The sequence below is a fragment of the Ceratotherium simum genome, chromosome 17, assembly GCF_057802395.1.
Source record: "Ceratotherium simum simum isolate JZ-2026a chromosome 17, ASM5780239v1, whole genome shotgun sequence".
Lineage (NCBI taxonomy): Eukaryota > Metazoa > Chordata > Mammalia > Perissodactyla > Rhinocerotidae > Ceratotherium > Ceratotherium simum.
The window spans coordinates 45946055-45970392 of record NC_141916.1 but is presented as its reverse complement, the minus strand read 5'-3'; the positions used below and the strand labels follow the sequence as shown (position 1 = coordinate 45970392).

Sequence of the window (24338 nt, the reverse complement as noted above, 5' to 3'; positions counted from 1 at the left end):
ACATGCTGCTGCTGGGAAGGAGGGGACAGGGGCAAACCAACTGGCTGCTACAACTGGACCCCAACTAGTAACCTTGACAGTTACACTAAGATTCTCTCTTGCTGTTTTGTTTGCTCCCTCTGAGCTTGGAGCACCTCCAAGGACCTTTGCCATTAGTCCTCTTCTACAATTGTTTTGGGCTACCATTTCCTCATTTAGTCTGATCCTGTGTGCTTTCTGTCTTTTAGAATTGCCTCATAATTGCTGGTCCACTCAAGTCATTCTTTCCTGTTTCCCAATACTTTATACAGATGTTTTTTCTGTCATTTTTGGGATTTGAGGTGAGAGAGGGAGATTAGAACTTGTGCTGAATGTGGCATCATAATCTAGTCTCATCATTGATATAAAATCAGACCTGGAATTTCAAAGTATTTTCTCCACACCTAAATTCTCCTTAGGGAGAGTGGTTTTATAAATTATCTCTAGCAAATATTGAACCTGAATCTAATTACCCTCTAGATCTTACTACCAGATTCTAGGAAATATGGAAAATAGAAGAACAAATTAAGCACAATCATAAATAATCAATCAGCTAAATTCCAGGTATGAATAACTATGTAGGGAAAGCAACTTAGTTTCTTCAGCAAATAAATGTCATGGAAAAAAAAGTGTGTATGGGTGAACTATTATACACTAAAAGAGACTAGAGTGACATTTCAACCACGTGCAATTGAGGAAACTTTTTGATTTGAACAAACTAGTTAAAAAAACAAAACCGGAGAAATTTTTAATAAATATGGACTTGTTATTAGTTGATATTAAAGAATTATCATTAATTTCATTTGATGTGATAAAGGCATTTTAATTATGTTTAAAAAAAAACCCTTATCTGTTAGAGCAGGGATGAGCAAACTATGTCCCACCATCTATTTTTGTAAATAAAGTTTTATTGGGACACAGCACACCCATTTCCTTACATATTGTCTATGGCGGCTCATGCACTACAACAGCAGAGATGAGAAGTTGAAACAGAGACAGTCTGGCCCATTAAGCCTAAAATATTTACTATCTGGCCCTTTACAGAAAAAGTTTCTCAATCTTGTGTTAAAAAGATGTATTGAGGTTTTATAGGTAAAAGATGACATTTGGAATTTCCTTTAAAGTAATCTGGCAAAACAAACAAGCTTGGTAAAGATAAAACAAAGTTGGGAAAATATTGATAATTCTTGAAATTAATAATGACTATATGGGGATTCCTTAGCTAGTCCCTCTACTTTTGTGTACATTTGACAAATTCTATAATCAATTTTTAAAAATAAATCATCTCATGTATCCTTAGTGCACATGGAAGTTTTGAGTTTGAAATTTTTTAGTTCTGATTTATAAAGCAAGTAGAGATAGAAGGGAAAAGTTGAAGGTAGAGGTTATTTGTTGAGAACTTACTATGTGACTGACACTGTGCTAGGTGCTTGACAAATTGCTCTTAAAAAAAGAAAAAAACCTTTATAACAACTCCTTGAGCTGGATATTAGGATTCGAGATTTACTGATGAAACACCAGGGCTTAGAGACATTAACTAATTTATAGCTAGGAAACAGCAGCGCAGGAATTTGACCCTTGCCTGGGTCTCATTCTTAGCCACTGTTATCACTGGGCTCACATGTCCATATTGCTAAGTGGACAAGCCGTGGCCACACATCCATTTAAAGATCAAGAAATGTTTCACAACCATGTAGATTCTGTAATAGAAGACAAATACTGGAGCCTTCAGTTGAGAAGTTGTTTCATCAATGCACCATTAGCGTTAAAGATGATTTGGAGTCTTTCTAGTCAGTGTTGCAGTTGCTCAGTTTGCCTGTTGTCAAGACTGCTGCTTGGTTCCCAAACCCACTTACCTTTTTACATTTCTCTCTCCTATACGATTCAAAGCTTAGCAGAGACTATGTTTCTATACCTCCAATACTAAACCCAGTTCCTGGAATAATGGGAGACGCTCAATATATGTTTACTAAATGAATGACCAAGAACTTTCATGTCACAATCTCATCCTCATGCAGAAAGTCTCTTTGTGCTGGACATTGAGGCAGAGACAGATTATAAACCTCCAGATTCCAAGTAAGTACTCTTGCTGCATATTAAGTGCTCAACCTATCAATCAGGGGATAATTTATTTATTTTTTGATTTTTCTGGTTTTCCAGATGATGGAGAAGACATCATAACATGTTTCTTAATCTCTGGAGTAGTTTTGGTGGCAGAGGCCTGGGGGAGGAGTGATGTGGTTGGGTCAGTTGCTCTAGTTTTGAAGGTTAATGTCAGAAGTGTTACATGCTTATTCTTGCCTTTGCTGATTCTAGTCTACTCAACACCAGTTGACCTTTGTCATTTCCCCAGAGATTTCAAGCAAATGAGTCATGCTGGGGGTGCCTTAAGAAGGGGCAAGAGATGGCTACTCGATGGCAGGAAGGGGATATTCAACGAGTTTGAAGTACTGTGTCTTACAGGTAAATAGGATGTGACTTTCTCCCAGACCCGAGAGAGCTGCAGGCCCTGCCTCCCACAGCGGAAGGCTAGACACAAAATCCCCTCACTCAATACAGAAGGTTCTCACCCCAGAGTGACAATTCTAGGTTTGCCTTGCTTCAGTATGGGGAAATTCAGTCAATTTTTCAGCGAGCAGAAGATGATGGCTGGTTCATTCCAAGAAAATGGCGGGAATAGGTGGAAACACATACACACACTCAGTAAACCTCTAACTTTTATTCCTGCCTAATAGATAGCACATTTTCTGCAAAAATTATGAGTTAAATATAATTTAATGGAGATAAGGTATTTAAAATATAATTGTGACAATTTAAAAAAATCTTATCGTGAATACAGAATGCAAAAGAGCTAGTAAACAAAACAAAACAGAAACAAAATAAATGAAACAAGAACAAAACCTCCTCAACTTTGAGATAGTACATTGGTTCCTCTTCTTTCCTAGGTCGAAGTTCCCTGGAGCAACTGTTGAGATCAGACTCCAGAGTAGAAGGTAATTATTGCACTGAGAGCGCAGATCTGATTCACAGAAGCAAGTCTATGTTCCAGACAGGCAGCCAAGGCTAAGAGGAAGAAATCGATGTCTTCTTCCGGTCCCCTGAGGTCTCAGGGAAACGGAGGCTTTCAGGACAGCAGGGGCCGATGCCTCAGTGCAGCTCTCCTTAATTTGCCTGAGTCCTTGAGCCTCATTTAGATTTACAAATGGGTGCTCTCCTGGTCTGTCGTGTCCAGTTGCAAGTATTCCAGGGTGCCTTTTTTGTAGCTGGCTATCCGAGTTGGTTTTCGGTTTCTTACCCCTGTGGCCTGTCTTTTCTGCAAAGAGCTGGCAATCATGTCTGAAAACTCCGCTTGCAAGCGCTGTTGATTCTCCCTGGAAAGAGAGTGGGGAGGGAAAATGGAACTTCTCAGCAATTCATACAGAATATTCCTTGGCTCCAGAACAATCAGTTCAGGTTACCAAATACTTATTGAATGCTCATTCTGGGCTAAACAGAGGAAGTCCAGAGAATACAAAATGAGCCTTGCCTTTGATGAGCTTAAAGAACTGTCATCCCTGTTCTGTGTAGTTCTAGAAAAAGCAGAATATTCCAAGCAGAAAATTATATTTCAATTTCAAAGTGTAAAAGATGCTGCTAGAATTTGGAGGTGCGGTTAGGTTTACATATGCCACTGTAGAGAGGGGAAAAGAAGCCAGGACAATGCTAGGCCTCCGCAACACAACCCTGAAAATGTGTTGGTCCTACACATTCTTAGGAGTGTGGATCTTGTCTGGGGAGGGCTCAGAATGGATGGAGGGTTTCAAGAGTTTGGAATGGACCTGGGGCACTCCTAGTAAGGGGCCAGGTCTCCTGTGCCCTGGGGAAGATCTGGGTTGTTCTGGCATCTCTACAGGCTTGCCATTTTTCTGGGTCCAGCATCTAGGAGGCTGCAAGACAGGGTTTCTCTACCATAGCAAAAGCCACAGCAACAGCCGCACGGCTGATTGCAGCAACCAGTGTGCAACTGCTTGACCATTTAAGTCACCTTGAGGGGAACTGAAACTTGTTAGTTAGACCTGAAACCTTGTCTTCCTCATCTCAGGGAGAACACAAGCTCCCTGTGAAGACCCAAAACCGCAGTGCCTCTGCCTCCAGCATGCTCTACTCTTGTTGGAACCAGACGTGCAGGAGGTGAGCCCTCAACGACCCTCTGCTCTCCTGAGCATGCCTGGAACACCCAGTTTCTAGCAGCCAGAGAAGGGAGGTTTCTAAACTTCTCATGTATGTAGTCCCTGCCCTTGTATTCAATACATCATTGCCACTGGCAAAATACTTGCCAATAATTAAATTGGTTATACGTAGCACAGCTTACAAAGCCAAGACCTCCACTCCCCTGTCCCTTCCCGCCACACCCAGCAGCTTACACAGTAGGAGGGGTTGGCAGGTTGTACTCCTGGTCCTTCACCCCAGTCAGCCAGTAGGTGGTCTCAGTTCCTCTTCCCTAGTGAGACAAGGAAGGTGTGTACCATGGAGCCCAATGAGACAGTTCAGTTCCAGCCTGCCATTCTGACACGTATCCATTCCCAAGAGACATTTCACCTCCACATTTCTCATCAGTGCCTGTATTTCAGTACAGCATTCATTCCTGATGTGATTTACATTATGTCTAGACAGGTCTTTATTTCTAAGCACCTTTTTAAAAATAAGTCTCTCATTCACATGTTTTTTACAAAGTAGAGTTTTCTTTTTTCCCAAAAATATTTCAAAATATCACTATAGCAACATCACAAGAACTCTAAATTAAGAAGGAAGAAAATTCATCTACAAGCCTGCTGCACCCACAAATCCAACGAGTTTCCATCATCCACATTTTCTTCCAGCCCTCTTGGCCACAAAATTTTGCCTCAAAACTTTTGGTACAGTTTCCCCATCTGAAATGTGTATACTATAAACATGTGGGCATCATAATAAACACTCATTAAGTGACATTTGTTGGCCCCATCTGGAGGCTATAAAATGAATGGAAACTTACTGGAAATCCTGATTTTGCTAGAGCTTGTATTTGAAAAGGAGATTTGATGGATACATATTTAAAAATCACATCTATTTGGGGGGGGAATTCTCTGGGCAGAAAATGGACTTATGGAGGACTCCAAAAGTGAGTGTAATGTTAGGACACTTCTACATAACAAGAGGCTTTCTCAAGTTGCAATCACAGTGTAAAGGCCAGAAGCACCATGGCTACTGGAGACAGAGAACCTTACAGTCAATAGTTGGCTTCAGACAGGTTGTGAAAAGATTGTAATGATCTTCGAAAAGCAGACTGAGAGCCAACTGGAGATGTTTGGCGGGTCTGGAGGGCAGCTGTTCTAAACGTGAGGAATAGCATGGAGAGTCTAGAGTAGTGGTTCTCAAACTTCAGTGTGCATCACAATCATTTAGAATACTTGCTTAAAAGATGGATTCCTGATCTACGCCCACAGAGAGTCTTACTCAGTAGGCCTAGTGGAGAGTCCAGGCATCTGCGTTTTAACAAGGACCCAGAAGACACTGAGTCAGAAGCTGGAGGCCAGACCTTGCGATTCTTTGGCCCAGAGCTTCAGAATGGCAAAGCAACTGGCAAGAGAGGTGGCCTTAGAGAGTAGCAGCATCTTGCAGTAAGAGCAAGGAAGTAAGTGAGGAGATGGGGCTTTGACTTAAGTTAAATACATCCTGAACCAGACTGTAGCCCTCGGGTTTGAAGGGGGAATTGGGGACAAAACTTGGATATATGTGGAAGAAATGGTGGCAGCATTTTATAACATCTTGGTCAAGTTCAAAACACCAAAGTGGCTCTTTGGAGTAAAGGAAAGTTCTGGGTTCACATTCTTTGGTGGTGGCTTTTCCTAGTGGGTAATCATTGAGGCAAGCAGAGAAAAGGATTCTTTCTCTCCATGCTCCTCAACATTATTGACCACCCGATGTCCAGTCTCAAAGGAGGTGGCCTATGGGTGTCAGTGAGGGCTTTTTCTGGGTACTATCTCTGTGGATCCCTTACCTTTAGGTACGTTTCTCCTCTCACTTCATACAGGAACTGGCACTCAGTTCTCTTCAGGATGGAGATTGTGGAGCCGCTCACATGAATTCTCAAGGCTGGAAATGCAAAATACATAAATGAAAATCTCGCCCATTTTGAAATCTATTATATGGCCACATTCATTTCCCCTTGATTTAGGACATTTATTACAGGTGTTCTTGACAGCTTAGCTATTTTAGTGAAAGAACATGTAAAAACACAATCAGTGAGATAAGAAATATTATCACACATGGGAAGAAAGAGGGTCTGGCACTGTTTTTCAGGGTCCTGAGTGAAGGGGCTCCCCAGGTTGTGCTCCACAGATCTCTTCCCAACTCAGAGTGTAGCCCCTGGGCCTGGTTTTGGATTTAGTTTGTGGTGCTGAGCCTGAGAGTTGGAATTTGGTTTTTGGGTCCATGTGTAAAAGTTCTAAGTAGCTTAAGTGTTAGTGGCAAGGTAGAGATTCAGGAGAGAGTTATAGGGTCTTGATTTTCACACATTTTACTCTTCTGGGATACTGTTATCCTTTGGACAAACAGGTAGTAAGTGCATTCCCATTCATAGGTCCATTGCTGTATAGCACCTTTCCCACAATGGGAGCCACAGACAATAAAAAGTAAGAACGATGGCAACCCTATATTGTATGACTACCGTGTAACAGGATTGCTAAATGCTTAACACATATTGTCTCCTTCCAGAAACCCTTCCAGTAAGGTTAGTATTCCATCCTCAATTTATATCTTCAACTTTCTGATGCCTAGAAAGATGAGGTCACTTTCCCCCCAATTTATACAGACAGTGATTAGCATAGCTATGATTTTAACCCAAGCCTGTCTGATCCCAACCTTATTCTTTCCTTTACACCATGATTTTCCAGTATAAACCAGTATCTGGTTGTCAGTAGACCACCAAAATACCATTCTACCACCTGTGTTTTTGTAAGTCCCACCTACTCTCCAATGCTTTCTTTCTCTTTTGTGTATATTTCTACTATCATTGTCATCAATATTTATTGAGCATCAACTACATGCAGCACCTGAAGTCTCTACCTTGTCAGGCAAATACAACATACTCTTTTGCATATAACAAATACTTATACTTTTCTTTACTAAAACCAATTCCCAGGAAAACCAAATAAAAGAAGAATAGGAAAGTGAACTAGGGTATATACTCCATATCTAGGCCACTGAATTTTTTTTTAATTTACATGAATCTACGCTAAATTTCATGACTACTCCAGGTAGACAAGCCTGAATGCATTCAAATGAACCAAAACTAATATAAATAGTTAAAACTGAGTTAAAAGGTAGAATAAAATAACAATCAGTAAATGGTGACAACCAAAGCAATTGTAGCAAGGACTGGATTGACACAGGCTCACGTTTGGTCACTGTGAGGGGTCATTCTTCATCTCACTGGCACCTTGTATCTCCTTATTGTGCATTTTAGCCTACAATTCCCTTCTGTTGGAAGACAGAATCTTTGTCCTCTAAGAAAAACTATCTCCCTTCTTACGGAGGCCAGTGGATTCCATCCTTGAGGCTGTGTTGACGGTATCTCCAAATAGGCAATAACGAGGCATCTTGATCCCCACTACTCCTGCGGCACAGGGACCTGAATGGACAGAAAGGAGGAAGTGAAGGGGACAGAAATCGCAGAGTGGAGTTAAGGTGGGGAAGCCTCTTCTCAGGGTCACAATGCTGAATGCTTCATTTTGTGCAGAAGTGGCTGAAGGTGTGCAAAGTGAGCCCTGACTTTTGTGTTTAAATGAATGTATTCAACAAGGGAAGCATCATTATTCAATAGTTGCTTTCAGAATGTATTTTGCTCTAGGGCAGAAAAGTACATTTGCATTAAACAAGAAGGCATCCAGAGATCCAGGCCACAAAGGTGGGAAATCCTTCTCAATACCTTAAACAGAAGCTCTCAGGAAGGATGAAGATTATCCCACTGCTTGCTTACAGTGCCAAGCCACACAACCCTGAGCTCTGAACTGCTGGAGAGCACAGTATACTCGAAGATCTCCATGGCCCATGTTTGTTCTATTTTTATTTTAGTCAGAGTAGCATTTCTGGGATTGGTGGCATGCTGATGGAAGGCCCAGAAGGCAAGAACTTGGCATAATTTTCTCTGAGCATTTCATGTGCCATGTGAAAGCAATGGGATAGAGGAGCCTGTGGCACAAGAACATTCCAACAAGAACAAAAGCCCAAGCAAGACTGTGCATAGCAGCATATTAGGCTGGGAAGAAGGGTTGTTCAATCAATATTTGTGTGGAATGAATGAATGCAAGGAGTTAAAGATTTTCGAAGTTAAAGATTAACTCAGAAACTGTAAAACCGGGTTTTGGATGGAGGAAACTATTGATTTTAAAGTTGGCTTATTGGGTTTTGATCTATATGAGTTTCTTTATAGATTTATTCTATTAATATTCTGTTTATGAACATTGAAAAAATACTAAATCTTTCCCGAGTGCTGAGTCATTCCCTGTTAGGTTTGATGCAAAACAATATAAAATAAATAAACAAACAAACAAAAATCAAAGAAAAGCAGAAAAAGCCTACAGAAGGGAAGGAGCAGTAGAGGCAGCTACTGGATCAGAAAATCTCTGATCTCTGTCTTAGGTCTGGTAGGTCTAATTACAAGTGACACTTCACTTCAAAAATGGAATGATAGGGGCCGGCCCGGTGGTGCAAGCAGTTAAGTGCACGTGCTCTGCTGTGGCGGCCTGGGGTTCGCCGGTTTGGATCCCAGGCATGCACCGACGCACTGCTTGGCAGGCCATGCTGTGGCAGCGTCCCATATAAAGTGGAGGAAGATAGGCACGAATGTTAGCCCAGGGCCAGTCTTCCTCAGCAAAAAAAAGAGGAGGATTGGCAGATATTAGCACAGGGCTGATCTCCTCACAAGAAAAACAAAAAAACAAAAAAAATGGAATGATAAACCTAGGAAGGGCCTGGTGGTGGAAAATCCCTGAAGATACTATGTCATGTTTTCAACTATCAATATTGAACTGCAATCTTTTAATCTCTTAGGGCTAACCCCCTCCAGGTATGTATGCCTAATATCTATTCTCATTCCAGCCCTATGTGGTAGTGCCTGGGCCCTGGCAGTCAGCTCAGGCATTGAGTAGGTCACAGGAGAGAAGAGACAGGGCCAAGACCCAGAGCTCCATTCTCCCTGACTTGGTTCAGTCCATCCTGCTGCTGTCCCTTCCCAGGCCTGACAATTTGCAATGGGTCAGAAAAGAGACAATATGCTGTTGCTGGCTAGGGAGGTGCCTAGGAAGTTCCCTCATGTGTATATGGAAACATCTATGACATATGGCTGTGGACACGATTGGGGAAGGCCACAGCTATGTTCCTGGCTGTCAGAGATGTAGCAGTAGTTTTTAACTTCTATTCACTTTGAGAATCTCACTGATTCATTACTCAATCAATACGTATTTACTGTCAGGCTCTGCGCTTGGCACTGCGGACACAGGATGACTTTTGCAAATGCAGTTGTCTGGTTTTTGCCACAAAGCCTGGAGTGATCTTTCAGGTTTTCTGTACTCTGGGTCTTCTGTGAGGCTTAGAGGGAATAAAAATGAGCAATGACATGAAATATAGGGAGATGTGATTTAATTTAACACAAGGAAAAACCGTCTAATGATTACAACTATTCAATAATGGAGTGAGTTGGCTTTGGAAGTAGTGAGTTTTCAGAGAATCCTGGGATTATTCTAAAAGTGGCTATATTATTACTTATCTTGTAATAAATCTTATAATTTATGCCCTGTAAAAGATTAAACTAGATGACTTCTGAGTTTCTTTCCAACTATATTTTTCTATAATATTTGTAACTCATCTTCTCAAATCTCTACACTCAAGGCTGGGTAACTTTCATGGTCTTGGAAGTGATCCATATACTTTGTGTACTTTTGAGGGAAGTAGGGGGGACATAAATGCTCTTTTATTATAGGAATTTGACCAGCTATTTTTCTCTCCTATAGGTAATGTAATCCATTTAAGACACTATAATATTTTAGTGGAAAAAAATATACAGAAGTTGGTGGTAACGGAGAGGGAGGGAATGGAGAGTACATAAATGAAATAGTAAATAAAGTGACTTAAGAAGTCTGGAACTTGTTATTTTAGTTTATGGTTGGTGTTTTTCATTCCAGGAGTCAAAGGTGGTGCTTCATAGAACTCTCTAGGGACTGGGTCTAACTACGTCAGGCTATGTAATAGGACCTCATATTTGGCAGACAAATTCAAGAGTAAACCTCATCTGAAAATTGATCACATTTGAAGACCCTTTATCCCTCCTGATTTAGTTGGTGCACAGAGGTACATATGGTTCCCACTTGCTATAATGTTCAACTCCATACCAGAGTGAACTCCAATGCGAATCCATATTGGGAGGCCAGGAAGATGCTCCAGCTCAAAAGTCCCCATGAAGCTGAGGATATCCAAGGCCATCTTGGCAATGTCTATTGCATGCCGATTGCCATTTCTCTTAGGCAAACCACTAGCCACCATGTAGGCATCACCAATGGTTTCCACCTGTGGAAATAGTTTCTCATCAATGAATCTGCCCCTTCAAAAGGCACAAGAAATTAAACAGAAGCAGTTAATCATGTATCAAAAACAAAAGTTTTTGAAAACTCAGTATGAGCATAGCCTTGTACATTTTTTCTGGGACCCATTTAAGACCAGTTCTATGCTAATTTCTTTAGGGTTTTTATAGTCTAGTTAAATGGATGATAAAACAGCTATAAAGGATTTTAATCATATGAAAGTACTTCATAATAATATAAATCATCCAGATGTGGTGACAATTCTATAATTGTTTAAATAATCTGAATGGTTTTATTTAACTTTAGGAATACTTTCTTTAGCACTTATCATTTTTCACGTACTACTTGACAAAAAATAATTGTAGCTTCCTCCAAGATATAATACACATTCTTGTGGTATGGTGATTCCAAACACTTTTCTTGTAATAAGTAGTAGATTTATACTAGTAGTATCCGATAAACATTATTCTTTGATAAATGTCCTCCCTTTTAATTTTATTTTCATAATCATATGCATAGTTCACATTTGTTGGTTAGTTAACTTCTTTTTGCCAGCTATCTCTAAAACACATAGTCATTTTCTATCCAACAAACTGTTGTTGATATGGCTTTCTGACCTTTACATAGGGTAAGGATTGAGCTAAGACAAACCCTAAAAGTGAAGTCTTCTCTGTGAGTAATAACCATTATGACAGACTGTTATATGAGTGAACCTCTAAGCTTTACTTAGGGATACAGTATTTCAGGCATATTGTTTATCTCAATAATCTTCACAATAACCCACTGAGTTAGGTATTATTATCATCCCATTTTACAGATAGGTAAACTGAGACTTGATGAAGTTAAATATATTTTATCAGGTCACAGAGTTAGGTAGGGGCAAATTGGGATTTGAATGAAGAGCTCTAATTCTGAAATTACTTGTTCTTTATGCTCTGCTTTTTCCACCATGAAAGTGTGGGAAGTCAATTCTCCAGTATTCTTCTGACTCAGACATGATTAGCCTGGAACAGGTCAGCTCTCGTCAAGTAATAGATCCAGTCCTGAACTTACTGAACGTTCTCCCTGTTCTTCGTTAGTCTTCTTTGAATGAAGCTATTTCAATAACGATAAAAGATTTATACTCTACTTATTATAACTCAGGTGTCTTCTCTGCTTATTTTTCCATCAGCCAAAACACTGTCCATTTTTTTAAGATGATTTGAGACTATGACATTTTCTCTAAATTTAGTACCCAAAATCCATTCCTGCTGAACTTTGTGTTGTCTCTTTCACACTGCTTCTTAAAGTCACATATTCATTTTGACTCCTGACCCTTCTTATTCTTCCACTTCCCTTCACTTTTAGCTCAGATTCAGCCACCAATTCATTAAATCTTAAGTTAGAGAAGACAAGCCCTGAGTAATAACAAGAATAACCAATCCCAGCTCCGCTGACCTGGAGCCATACGATCATTTCAGGCTGTCAGGTGAGTGGTTACCTTGTACACGTCATGGTGATCAACAATGTGGTCGAAGCTCTTATAGACGTCATTGAGCATGTCCACCACTTCCATGGGGGTGCTGTATTTGCAGATAGTGGTGAAACCTACAATGTCGCTGAAGTAGATTGTCACTTCCTCATATAGTTCAGGTTCCACAAAGCCTTTCTCCTTCAGAGACTTTACCACTAGCCTAGATGGGGAAGGAAAAAAATGCCTTCAAATTCAGTAAATTTTTTCTTCCCTTACATAAATCTTTGAAACAGTGGTAATTGCCTACCAGGCATTCTAGAATTGGGGATTTCCAGTGAATTGGGTGGCTGGAAAGCAAAGATAGGCTGCATATACTATATATATGAACATATTACATACATGTTCATATCATACATGTATTTGAACTCAGAAGAATACAAGCAGGTTCAGCATTAACTTAGTACTTGATTATTAACCCTAATACACATATACACATAACTCTAATACCTACATAACCCTAATACATATATACACTTGCCCACTTTTCACCACTCTATTGATAGTCAGCTTCTTCTAGATACAGCTCTATATCCAGAAGCTAAGAGGGAGATTGTGTGTCATTAATGCAAGAGCTTGTATCACTACAGCTACCAGATCTGACTTTCTCATCAGAGCCAATTGTTTCACCTCCTAGGCATATTTAACACGGTATTGTTTAATATCACTATGAAGGAACAATGCATTTAAAAATTAATTTTGAGGTATTCTTTTTTTTTTTTAAAGATTTTATTTATTTATTTTTTCCCCCCAAAGCCCCAGTAGATAGTTGTATGTCATAGCTGCACAACCTTCTAGTTGCTCTATGTGGGACGCGGCCTCAGCATGGCCGGAGAAGCGGTGCGTCAGTGCACGCCCGGGATCCGAACCCGGGCCGCCAGCAGTCGAGCGCGCGCACTTAACTGCTAAGCCACAGGGCTGGCCCAATTTTGAGGTATTCTGAACCAGAATTTATTTGATGTATTTTGAACCAGATTTGGGTCCTTTAAAAAGCAAAGTCAATCACCATGTAAACAAGTAAAATTATGCTAAAATTGCAGAAGTCAAATAGAAGCGACTTAGAATATCTTTGTTGCAGAGACATAGGGAGTAGTATATCAGACTCTGAATTAATTAAGAGAGAAGAACCACAAGAAGGCACTCCATACTTCCTTTACATGCCAACTTGCCTTTTCACTGAGAAAATGTAGTGGGCCTGACATAAACCTGGATGCTCCCTGTCTGCCCTTGAGATCATTTTGTACAGGACCCGAGTATGGAACCACTAGAAGCTGAACCTGGAAGCTGGGAGGTGCCATAGAGATCATTGAGAATAAATCTCTTATTTTTACAGATGAGAAAGCTGAGGCTTGAAAAGAATGTATGACTTTCTCAAGATCCCACAGTCACAAAGGGCAGAGCCAGTTCTAGAACTCAGCAACATCCCACCCTTCAGTCTTTTTATTGTACCACACGTCCTCCACAGCCTAGGCCTTGGAGATTCAGAGAGATGAGGAAGATCTGGAGGTGGGCTGATTGTATCAAAGGAAGAACATCTGGCGTTCTCCCGGAAAACAGCTGATCAACCACAAGGATATGCAATACTCATTTACAGAACCTCCAGAGCATTGAGGGAAGTCTTTTCAATTGGTACAGTGGCAAAACTCGGGACCTTTGAAAAGCACCCCGTGGTGTGGCCAGTTGGATTCTCAGGGGTGCTTCTGGGGTGGTTGTTCTTGACATGCTCAGTATAACGGTGCAGATTATTTTAGAGGCTACATAGATATAATGATAGAATTGAATATTTCACCACCTTTGCCCCTCATTTTATTGCTCATATCTGAAAAGTCATACGAGCTTGGAAAATAGTGTAATACCCAGAGAGAGAAACCAATGTTGATAGATAAATGAAGGACTGTGACTTAACATGGTGAGCATTGATAACAGGCTGTTGCCAACACAGACAAATTAGTGTAAAAAGTAAATGTCTTAGAAGGGCTTCCCACAAGAAGAAAAAACTTCTATTTTAATCTGTCTCAAAACCCAAGAGGCGCTGTTTAAAGAAGTGTGTAAGTAGTGTCTAGTTCCTACATGCAGTCTTAAGTTTACTTACAATTTTGTTGTAAATATTTCTTTTTGATTCTTCTAGTTATTGTTCACGTACATTTTAGGTTTCTTTTGCAAATATAAATACTTTTTCATACATTATCAAAGTGAGTCGCACTGGAGTCATGATGTATGGGGGCCCAGGGCAGGCTGCCCCAAAATATCCCAAATGGCATACTGATTATTTTGAATTAAAGTTACTTGAGAAGCAAAAATGGCATTCTGACCCTCCTGTCTCTGTCCCCCTGAAAGCAGGAAATAAATCTCCCCTGTGAAAGATGCTCTCCCTGCATCCTCATCACCAGAGCCAGGGATTCAGGGCTGAGGAACCTGCATAAACAAACCTGCTCATTTACTTCCTCAAGCCTAAACTCTGCTTAAATTCCTCACTAATTATGTACCCCAAACCTAAGTTTCTTTGTCCTGTGAATTCTTCACAAATATACTGTTTCTTTGTGTAAAAGATATATATACTGCCTGCTTTATTCACTTCCTGAGCATTATTTCTCTATGATCTCCAACACGTACATATTAAACTGGTTTTTTCCTCCTGTTAATCTGGTCTTGTGTCAATTTTATTATTAGTCCAGCCATAAGAACACAAGAGGGGAAGAAAGGAGATTTTTTTCCCCAACCTGACACAGTTATTGAAAAGATTTGTGTTCCCAAACCTTTGGCAATCCAAAAAAACATCTACCATCTAGTGGTCAATTTGGCACATTTAACCAAGGGTAAAAAAAAATCTGAAGTGGTGAGCCAGCTGTTTCAAGCCATTTGAGACATTATTATTAAGACCATTATTGATTAAGACATTAATCAATATTAATTATTGATTAAGACCATTGATGATGGTCATATTGATTAAGACTTTATTATTGATTAACACCATTGATGATGACACCCTGGGAAGGCAGACAGATGATCAGGATGTTGTTTTTGTCACAACTCAGCATTAAAGGCCAGCCAAAGAATTATGCATTATATAACTAGCATTTTTGGAGCTCTGAAGTGAATATTAAGTGTTCTAGCCTATTCCCAGAGCACCATTCCCAGGCTGTTCCTAGACACTCTGAGGGCACATAGGTTCTGCAGGAGGCTCTCTTCAGGCCTGGATAACCAGACAGAGCACATGTGTAACTCCTACCTCTTCACTCAGGCTTGTGGAGGAGAAAAGATTTCTTTATTTAGAAAACAGCTCACATGATCTTAAAACCATTCCTTCATTAATGTAGAGCTGGGTTCAAAATAAAATAATAATTAGCACGTTATATATAAAAGTCATAGGTACTGTGTATAATAACAACCATGGACATTCCAGACACTGTGCTAAGTACCTTATATCCTACACATTATTTCAGAGGATTCTTAGAGCCAGCCTGTGAGGTAGACGGGCAACTGAGGCTTGGAGCAGTTAGGTAACTTGCCTAAGATAGCACATCAATTGTAGGTGGTGGACCCATGATTTGAAGTCACGCCTAGCTGATCTCAATTTCCATGATTTCACCCAATGCTATACTTCCTAGCTTATTCTTAATCTAAGAGACAGTTTATTATACTTTACTGAGAAAAGAACATTTCTTCTCACTTGTGACAGTTGTGGGCCCCTTGGCGCAAGCCTATTTTCTAGGCTTCAGATTTTAATTTCTTGCTTATCTTACTATTCCTTAGTTATTATCTGCGTACCAACACTCACAAAACTTTAAACTGTTTGAGGATTTTAACCTTACTTCCTTTCTCTTCTGTCATGACTATAATATTGTTTCACCAAATAGAGGTCAGCCCACAGATGCCCCCATGATAAGACACCTGATGCAGGGACCCCGCCTGCTCCACTAAAGACGGCTCCTACTTCTTGTAATTTGGCTTCTTCTATGAGGTGGAAAGAAGAAAGCAAAGAAACTAACACTTAGTGCCTTATAACTCAGAGATTCCGTAGGGAAACTTTAATTTCCATTTTGAGACTGAGGAGAGACAGAAAATGACTTGCCTAAGGTCTCAGACTTAGCAAAAGTGGTAAAGAAGTGTTGGAACCCAGGTCTCTCTGATTCCGCAGTCCAAACTCCTTCCGTGGCACCACATGGCCACTTGAAAATAACCTCTTTCTTCTAGGTATTTAGAGTACAAACTAGAACAAGGCTTAGCAAGGTACATGTATTTTTAAACTCAATAATCTGTTAAAGAATATGCAAAAGGGAACAATGCTAAATAGATGCAAAGAAACACAATGCTAGACAAATATGCAGAAGCTTTCAGCTTTAAGGTCTGAGGCTTGGCTGTGGAATTGTGGGAAATCACACCAGCAGGACCACTTGCCTTACCTTGGGAGCAACATGAAGTTAAGCCTGTCAGCTCTGTCCCTCTCTGCCTTGTACAGCTGTGTCCTCTCCTCCACCAGATGTTCCAGGTTTCGAGAATATAGCTGGAGACGTCGGATCAAGGTATCCATATAACTTTCATTTTTTTGGTCATGAAATAGTCTGTAGGTAGTAATAGATAAAGAGCTCTTATGCATTATTAAGAAAACATGAACATCCAATAAAACAATGGGCAAATACAATGACCAGGTAACTAAACAAAGAAAAAATAAAAATGGCCACACAGCCTACACAGCAAAAAAAATTTAACCTCAGGAAACATCAAAGACATAGAAATAAAATGAAAAAAAAAAAGGAAAAAAAACGAATGTTAGAATAATGGTAATCAATGTAGGTAAGAGGGAGGAAAAATGTACAGTATGACCTTCCCAGTGGGCAATCTGGTAAAACGTGCCACAGGCCTTAAGAGTGCGCATACTGATCAGCCCATCAGTTCTACTTCTAAGAATTACACTAAGAAAACAATTTTGAACGTGTTGAAAGTTAACTACAAAGAAAGTCACTGCATTCTTTACAATAGTAAACATTTGCAAATAACCTAAATGCGTCACAAAAAGTAGCTAAAATATTATGATACAATGGAATATTCATATATCATTAAATACGAATTAGAATAGTTAAATACACAGAAAGATGCTACCTCTATATTGTTCAGTGAAAAAAGTCAGTTTATAAAACAGCAAAAATTATAATTTCGTTTTTAATTTTTGAAAACTGGTGGTCATCTATTGACAAACAGTTGGTGTTTTTACTTTCTTGTTTACTTATTCAGACTTTCTAAAATTTTAATAATAAACAATTTGCAATAAAGGGAAAATGTTTTTTTTTAAAGGCTCTTAAATGGAAGTGTGAGAGAAGGACCAAGAAAAGCAAAGCTGAGCCTTATATCATCTCCTCAGAACAGAGAGCCAGGGTTCTAAACCAAAAAACCTAACTCTGGATTATTTTGTTAGACCAAGGAGACTTAGATGAGATGCGAGCTTTTTGTGACACTGGGAAGTATGACAAGCCTTGGGGCAGAGCTGGTCAGAGGCACAGTGAGTTCCCGTGGAGTCACGGTGAGAATCAGAGATAATGTTCATAACATATATATGGCACAATTGAAAGAGCTGCACAAATCCTACCGTTTCATTACTACAACAACAGCCATTAAAAGTTACCACTTCTGCACTCAAGGAGAAGATGGCCCACCTCAGAAGCCCGCGGGATGGGGAGGGACTTTTGTTAGAAATTCAGCACATGTCTGAGTCCTATCACAGACCTATCTGACTGGAAACTGCCAGGCTTGGGATTAAGAGAGGGAATTTTTTAACAAATTCCCCATGAGATGCTTACTTGAAACCACTAGTACAGAGCCTAGTTGGTGAGAAGGGTGAGGGCACAAGTGTAATGGATGAAGATGGATTATCTTACTTCATGGTGAATTGATTCCATTAAAACAGCTTTCTCAACCTTGGCTGCATATGTGAATCACCAGAGGAGCTATTAAGACTCCCGATGCCCCTGCACCCCGGATCAATTACAGCAGACTCCCCGGGGTAGCACTCAGGCATCAGCCATTTTAAAGTCTCCAAAGGTGATCACCACGTGCAGTCACGTTTGAGAACCACCCATATAAGGCTGGATCTCGGGGGCCCTGTTTATCTTCCTGAGTCTACATTTCATCTGTCACATGTACAATCTCACCTGCTCTTAGTAACAGGTCTGTGAAGGAATGAAACGTGGGCAAGAATTAAACCGTTTACTATTTCCTGCCCCTTTCCCACCAAGGACAGTTTAGATCTACCAAATCAATGAGCACACTTTCATCAACTTCCCTCTACTTCATCTCCAGCCCTGGGCTTTTAGCCTCGTTAAGTATCTGAATCTCGGACTTAATAAGAACTATGGAAAGTTAGAGCTGGAAGGAATTGTAGAAATGATCCCGTTCAGTCCAATTTTATCAACCAGAGAACTGACACCCAGTCAGGGTAAGTGTTTTGTCCAACGTCCCACAGGAAGCTATTATTAGATCCTAGTCTAGAAACTGGATCTCCTCATTTTTACTCCAGTCTTATTTTTCTCACTCCGCACTGTATCTAACAGAACACATGGAAAAATCTAGAATTCAATCTTACTGGATAATTATGTGCTACTTTGTTTTTGACCATGAATTATAATCTGATTCATGACACAAGTCTTAAGTACCTAGGACCAAAGTTGCTGATATTAAGATTTTTAAACTTTTAAGAAGCTTGCTGATCTTAAGAAGGATCTAGGGGCTTTACAGATTCCCAGGACCCACGCTGGACTTCTAAATCCTAATTACCTGCAGAAGGCTCAGGGAACTATATTTTTAACAGACATACTTGTGATCAGTCAGAATTTATTTTTTTTATTTTTATTTTTTTTTGTGAGGAAGATCAGCCCTGAGCTAACATCTGTGCTAATCCTCCTCTTTTTGCTGAGGAAGACCGGCTCTGAGCTAACATCTATTGCCAATCCTGCTCCTTTTTTTTTTCCCCCAAAGCCCCAGTAGATAGTTGTATGTCATAGTTGCCCATCCTTCTAGTTGCTGTATGTGGGACGCAGCCTCAGCATAGCCGGAGAAGCAGTGCGTCGGTGCGCGCCCGGGGTCTGAACCCGGGCCGCCAGTAGTGGAGCGTGCACACTTAACCGCTAAGCCGTGGGGCTGGCCCCAGAATTTATTTTTTAATCAGGCAAGTTTGCCCTTGAGTATTTAACCTTTCAAGTGATTATTTCACTGAGAAAATGGTCTGTTAGTCTCCATATTATTTTAATTTTTTTAGACAGGTGTTGTAGTCTGAATTTTATTAGAATGGGCATTCTCATTCTTAGGTGCCGCTGAATGTCAACTATTATTAGAAAAATCTGAAATTAGTGAGAAACTAAAAATTTCAGCAATACCCAAATATCTTGGCCAGCGTATTCTCAATTTTCTTGAAATCTGGTCTCTTTTCTGGATCTTCCTCCCAGCAGTTTTTCACAAGTAGATAGACCTGGAAGAAGAAAGTGGGTGGGTTAGATCAGGGGGCGTATCCCATCCTCTCTTCCATGATGGGAGTAATTGAGGCAGGGACTATTTTAAAAACATCACAATTCCAGGGGGCTGGCCTGGTGGCACAGCAGTTAAGTGCGCGCTGTGCTGCGGTGGCCTGGGGTTCGCAGGTTCGGATCCCGCACGTGCACCATGCACCGCTTGTCAAGCCATGCTGTGGCGGCATCCCATATAAAGTAGAGGAAGATGGGCACGGATGTTAGCCCAGGGCCAGTCTTGCTCAGCAAAAAGAGGAGGATTGGCATCAGATGTTACCTCAGGGCTGGTCTTCCTCACAAAAAAACCCCAAAAACATTACAATTCTGACAACGAGGATGAGATCGCCCACTGGTCCGCAGTGTGTCTTGGGCATTGCCACTTGCACATCCTTCCCTGCCCTTCAATTGGGCCCTGAATTAATGAAAAAGGTGATACTGATTTGGACGAGGCTGGATTGATGGGAGAGACAAAATTGCTCTGCAGACATGTGCAGGCTATAAGTTGAGGAGGGCATAGTAGGGCTCGGTGACTATGAGGCAAGTGACTCTAAAGGAGAGGGAGGCTCTTCGACAGTAGTTTTCAACCATGGCCGACAGTGGTTTTCAACCATGGCCAATAGTGGAGTCACCTGGGGAGCGTTTACAAAATTTCTTATGCCCAGACCCCACCCCAGGAGATTCTGATTTAATTGGTTTGTGAAGGAGTCTTAGTAGGTTCTCAGATTTAGCAAATAAAAATACAGGACACCCAATTAAACTTGAATTTCAGATAAACAATGAATAATTGCTTTAGCAATTAGTATGTCCCAAATATTGCATGGGCAAAGGACAATATGTAATATATCTGTTCTTAAGTTCCCCAGGCGATTGTTATGCCCAGCTGCAGTGGAGAAAAGTGAGGAAGGGGAGGGTAGGGGTTCAGAGGAAGAGGGGGATACGAGGAAGCCCATGGAACCGTCATCTCATTTGCTACCACTTGTTTGCAGCTTTTGTTGAATCAAAAAGCTTGGTGAAAAGCATTTGTCTTAAATAAAATTTGTTCTTCACTCTGGCCAAAAACAGGATCACAAATGGTATAGATGCAGTCCCTGTCTGCATTCTCTGACTTAACGAGTCCCGAGAGAGAGAGAGAGAGACTAGACCATGGTGTAGCCTCTGGTTGCCTGTATTCACCACTAGATGATGCTCCTGCCTTCTAGATGATCTGCCTACTGCCTTAGAGAGGGATGGACAAAAGCGAATGACAAATGGGCTGATGGAGCACAGCAGAGTGAAGCGGTGGGTCCTCTTCTGGCATTGCCAGGTCACCTAGTTTCAGCACTGTTTTCTATTGGAACCAGCTACTAGATATGAAATCTTAGTCTTCATTTCCAATTCAAGAACCATCCAACTACACAAGTGAATTGAGGAGGAGGATGCTTTGGTGAAAAAGATTTTAAACAACATGTGGATATACTCAGACTGGAAAGGAGGGTTTGAAAAGGGATATGCTGATGTGTGGGAAGGAATCCAGAAAATCCAAGAATCCAGAAAAGCAGGAGGAAAGGAAGGAATGAGGAGGCAAAGACGGGAGCAGTTGTACCTCAGAACCTTGGGGCTACCTCGTGCCTTTAATGTTGAGAGAGAGAGAAGAGAGGTAGAAATGGCTCCTTCACACCCGCAGCATCTCCCAGGGTGCTTGTAAATTGAAGGGAAGTGTTTTTATCTTTGTCCCGCAAGGAACAAACATTTCCTTTTTTAAGACCATAAATACTTAAAAATACTTTAGTTATTATCTTATGGGATTATAAAAGCTCAGATAAAATTCTAAAAAAACATTTAGAATTTTTTCACAGGCCTTAAAGGCCTGTGTGAGAGATTATTAAAAAAATTAAGCAAATGCAGGGAGAAAAGCTCCATTTCCCTCAGAAGAAGGAAGAAAGGAGTGATGACACTTCTCTAGTGTTTCTAGATGTTGGCATATTTATTTTTTAATCAGTAGGTACTATTATAAGCCTAATAAGTGTATCACATGGACATCTTGCTCTTTTAGCTCCTAAAAATTGAGAATGTGATGTGTGCATAAGAAGCCAGCTCTTCCCTGCGTTGGGGGAGACGGAAAGGACCTGGGGAGTGTGGCAGGCTGATAATGGCTCCCAAAGATAATGTTCATGTCCTAACCCCTGGAACCTATGAATGTCACCTTATTAGGAAAAAGAATCTTTGCAGATGTGATTAAGTTAAGGATCTGGAGATGGGGAAATTATTTTGGATTATCTTGGTGGGCCCAAATGCAATCACATATATCTTTATGTAGGAGGGAGGTAGAGGGAGATTAGATGACAGAAGAGGAGAAGAGAACGTGACCATGGAGACAGACATTGGAGTGTGTGGCCACAAGCCAAGGAATGTCATAGCCACCAGAAGCTTCTGGAAGAAGCAAGGAATGGATTCTTCCCCTACAGCTTCTGGAGGGAGCATGATCTTGCTGACAACTTACTTCAGACTTCTGGCCTCCAGAACTATAAGCAAATAAATTTCTGTTGTTTTAATCCACCAGATTTGTGGCAATTTGTTACAGCAGCTTGAAGAAACTCAAACAGGGAGGATGTACTCACTTCCAGCTCTTTTTCCTCTGCCATTTCCAGGAACAGATCTGGGCGGAAGGGTTTTACTCCATTGGAATTCTTCACTCTGAAAATTTTCTCTGATGGGTTGAGAATAATTCAAATGACAAGAAACAATGCAGTGTGAAGAAATTTTAGCAGCAGCCAGATTCTGAATTGGTTCACCTACCCTGGATGGGAACCCAGCAAGAGTATTGCAGAATCTGGGTGAGCACTCAATAGATGGATGTTGAATGAATACATAAGCCACCAAGTGACAAGCTCTTACATCCACTTACGCCCAGAAGGTTACCTTAAGTTAAGGCCACTAACCCCTTAAAACTCAACTCAGATTCCACTGCCTTCGGTAGGCTTCCTCTGACCAAGACTCTAACCCACCCTGCTACATCCCTTCGTCACCCCCGCCCCCAGACAGTTAACAGCTGGCACATAATAAGTGCTCTATAAGTGAGGATTGCTTGAAGGGAATGAAACATTTCCCCTTGAGAAGACATGTGACAAAAACTGTAGATCTTCTCTGAGTAAGAACTCAAATATGTATGTTGGTCCCACTGGGGTGATTTAGTTCAGGCGTTAGACACGTGTCTCTTACTGGAGTCAGAAGGAAAATGGAAAATTATAAGGGAAGATTCTTTAATTAACAATAATACCGACAATAATGACACCTGGCAGTGGTACATTGTCTTCTGCTTTTCAGAGCACTCTAACACTCACACTGCCATTTAATTCTTCCAAAATCCCTGTGACATGTGTAGCACAGGTATGCCATTACTTTCACAGATGAAAGGACTGACATTTGGTCACAAACAGATAACAGTCTTGGGGAGCCTAGAATGCAGGCTCCCAGAGGGGGCAGATAAAGGCGTCAGACTCTCACCATTCTGGTCCCGGCAGCTCAGTGTGTAGAAGGTTTCCCTCCGCAGGATGATCTCCTGTGCGATGATCCCGTAGCTGTACACATCCCCTTTCTGAGAGATGCTGGCATGGCGGAGGTGCTCTGGGGCTGTCCACAGGTCTGCGCATTCAGCATCGAGAGTGCAAAGTTAAGGGGGTGAGCGGCCCGTAGGTCTCCTGCTTTTTTTCTTTAAGTCCTTACATCATGCACGCTGAATATGAGTGGCCTTGAATTTGTATCGTCACAAACTTTTGAGGAGTTGAACCTAACGCCAGTGATGGGGTAGAACACTCGCCTTTTAAGCTATGTAATGCCAGGATTTGGGCAAGGTCATATGGCAATATCTTCCCTAAAACTGCTAGGATCATAGCCCTGAAAACCCTCAAGGTCTACCTAGAATAGTGCCTGGTGTATAGGAAGTGCTCAGAAAATAGCTGTGGGATGAACGCAGTAGAGTAGGAGAGACTCACAATTTAATAGCTTATGGGACATATGGCATAAACCTATGAAAGCCTTTATAAATATAAAATATATATATTTATACATTTTTATGTAATTTAAATATATATTTAAAAATATATTCATACATTTTTATATAATATACAAATATATAAAATATAAAAAATATATTTTACCCATATATATGTTTATAAAAGAAAAGAAAGACAGCACACTTAGACTATCATTGATATTTTCCAGGCGTATTATACTGGCAGCCTCCAAGTCAGCTGTCACCCATAGACATGTTTTCTTTGATTCCCAGAGTATTTTTATGCACATATAACTTACTCACATTTTACTACTGTGCCTGCCTTTCCTAATGCTCCCCGTCTAGTCTGCTTCACACAGGTGAAACGCTCCTGTGTCCTGTGTTTGGCTCCTACAGACACTGGGGTTTTGGATCCTATCGCATATCTTATTAATAACAGGGGCATACAATTAATTTTCCTTCAACATCCCTTGGAAGTTTTCCAGGATCACCTAGCTCCTTATAAACAATTTGAGATTTCTATCTTCAGCAGTTGCAATGAAAAAATCAATAGATTCATGTTGTTAGGTACAGTGAAATGCTTATGATGAAGCACATTTTCCTCAGTTGGTTTTCCAGCCAAATGTTCATTGCCTTTTTGAATTTATGTCTTGTGAATTTATGTGCCTTGATTCATGGACAATTGATCCTAATGGTTTGGGTTTGCAGGAAAGGTAAGTAAATCTACT

General features: G+C 40.7%; 1 protein-coding gene and 1 long non-coding RNA gene across 2 annotated transcripts in view; one reads left to right on the top strand and one right to left on the bottom strand.

The window, feature by feature from the left end:
• The window catches only part of LOC147914791 (uncharacterized), a 34877-nt gene extending 31865 nt beyond the window's left edge, over positions 1-3012 (top strand). The window contains exons 3-5 of the long non-coding RNA XR_015554990.1: positions 2037-2094; positions 2372-2481; positions 2964-3012. This is a non-coding gene — a long non-coding RNA (uncharacterized LOC147914791). The remainder of the gene's footprint in view (positions 1-2036; positions 2095-2371; positions 2482-2963) is intronic.
• The window catches only part of GUCY2C (guanylate cyclase 2C), a 71007-nt gene continuing 49402 nt past the window's right edge, over positions 2734-24338 (bottom strand). Inside the window, exons 18-27 of the mRNA XM_087442712.1 lie at positions 23103-23240; positions 22217-22305; positions 19491-19582; positions 16527-16685; positions 12094-12286; positions 10425-10599; positions 7568-7666; positions 6035-6129; positions 4422-4498; positions 2734-3389 (exon numbers count right to left, since the gene is read on the bottom strand). Of these exons, the coding sequence (XP_087298838.1) occupies positions 3215-3389; positions 4422-4498; positions 6035-6129; positions 7568-7666; positions 10425-10599; positions 12094-12286; positions 16527-16685; positions 19491-19582; positions 22217-22305; positions 23103-23240 (1292 nt within the window). The 3' untranslated portion in view covers positions 2734-3214. The remainder of the gene's footprint in view (positions 3390-4421; positions 4499-6034; positions 6130-7567; positions 7667-10424; positions 10600-12093; positions 12287-16526; positions 16686-19490; positions 19583-22216; positions 22306-23102; positions 23241-24338) is intronic.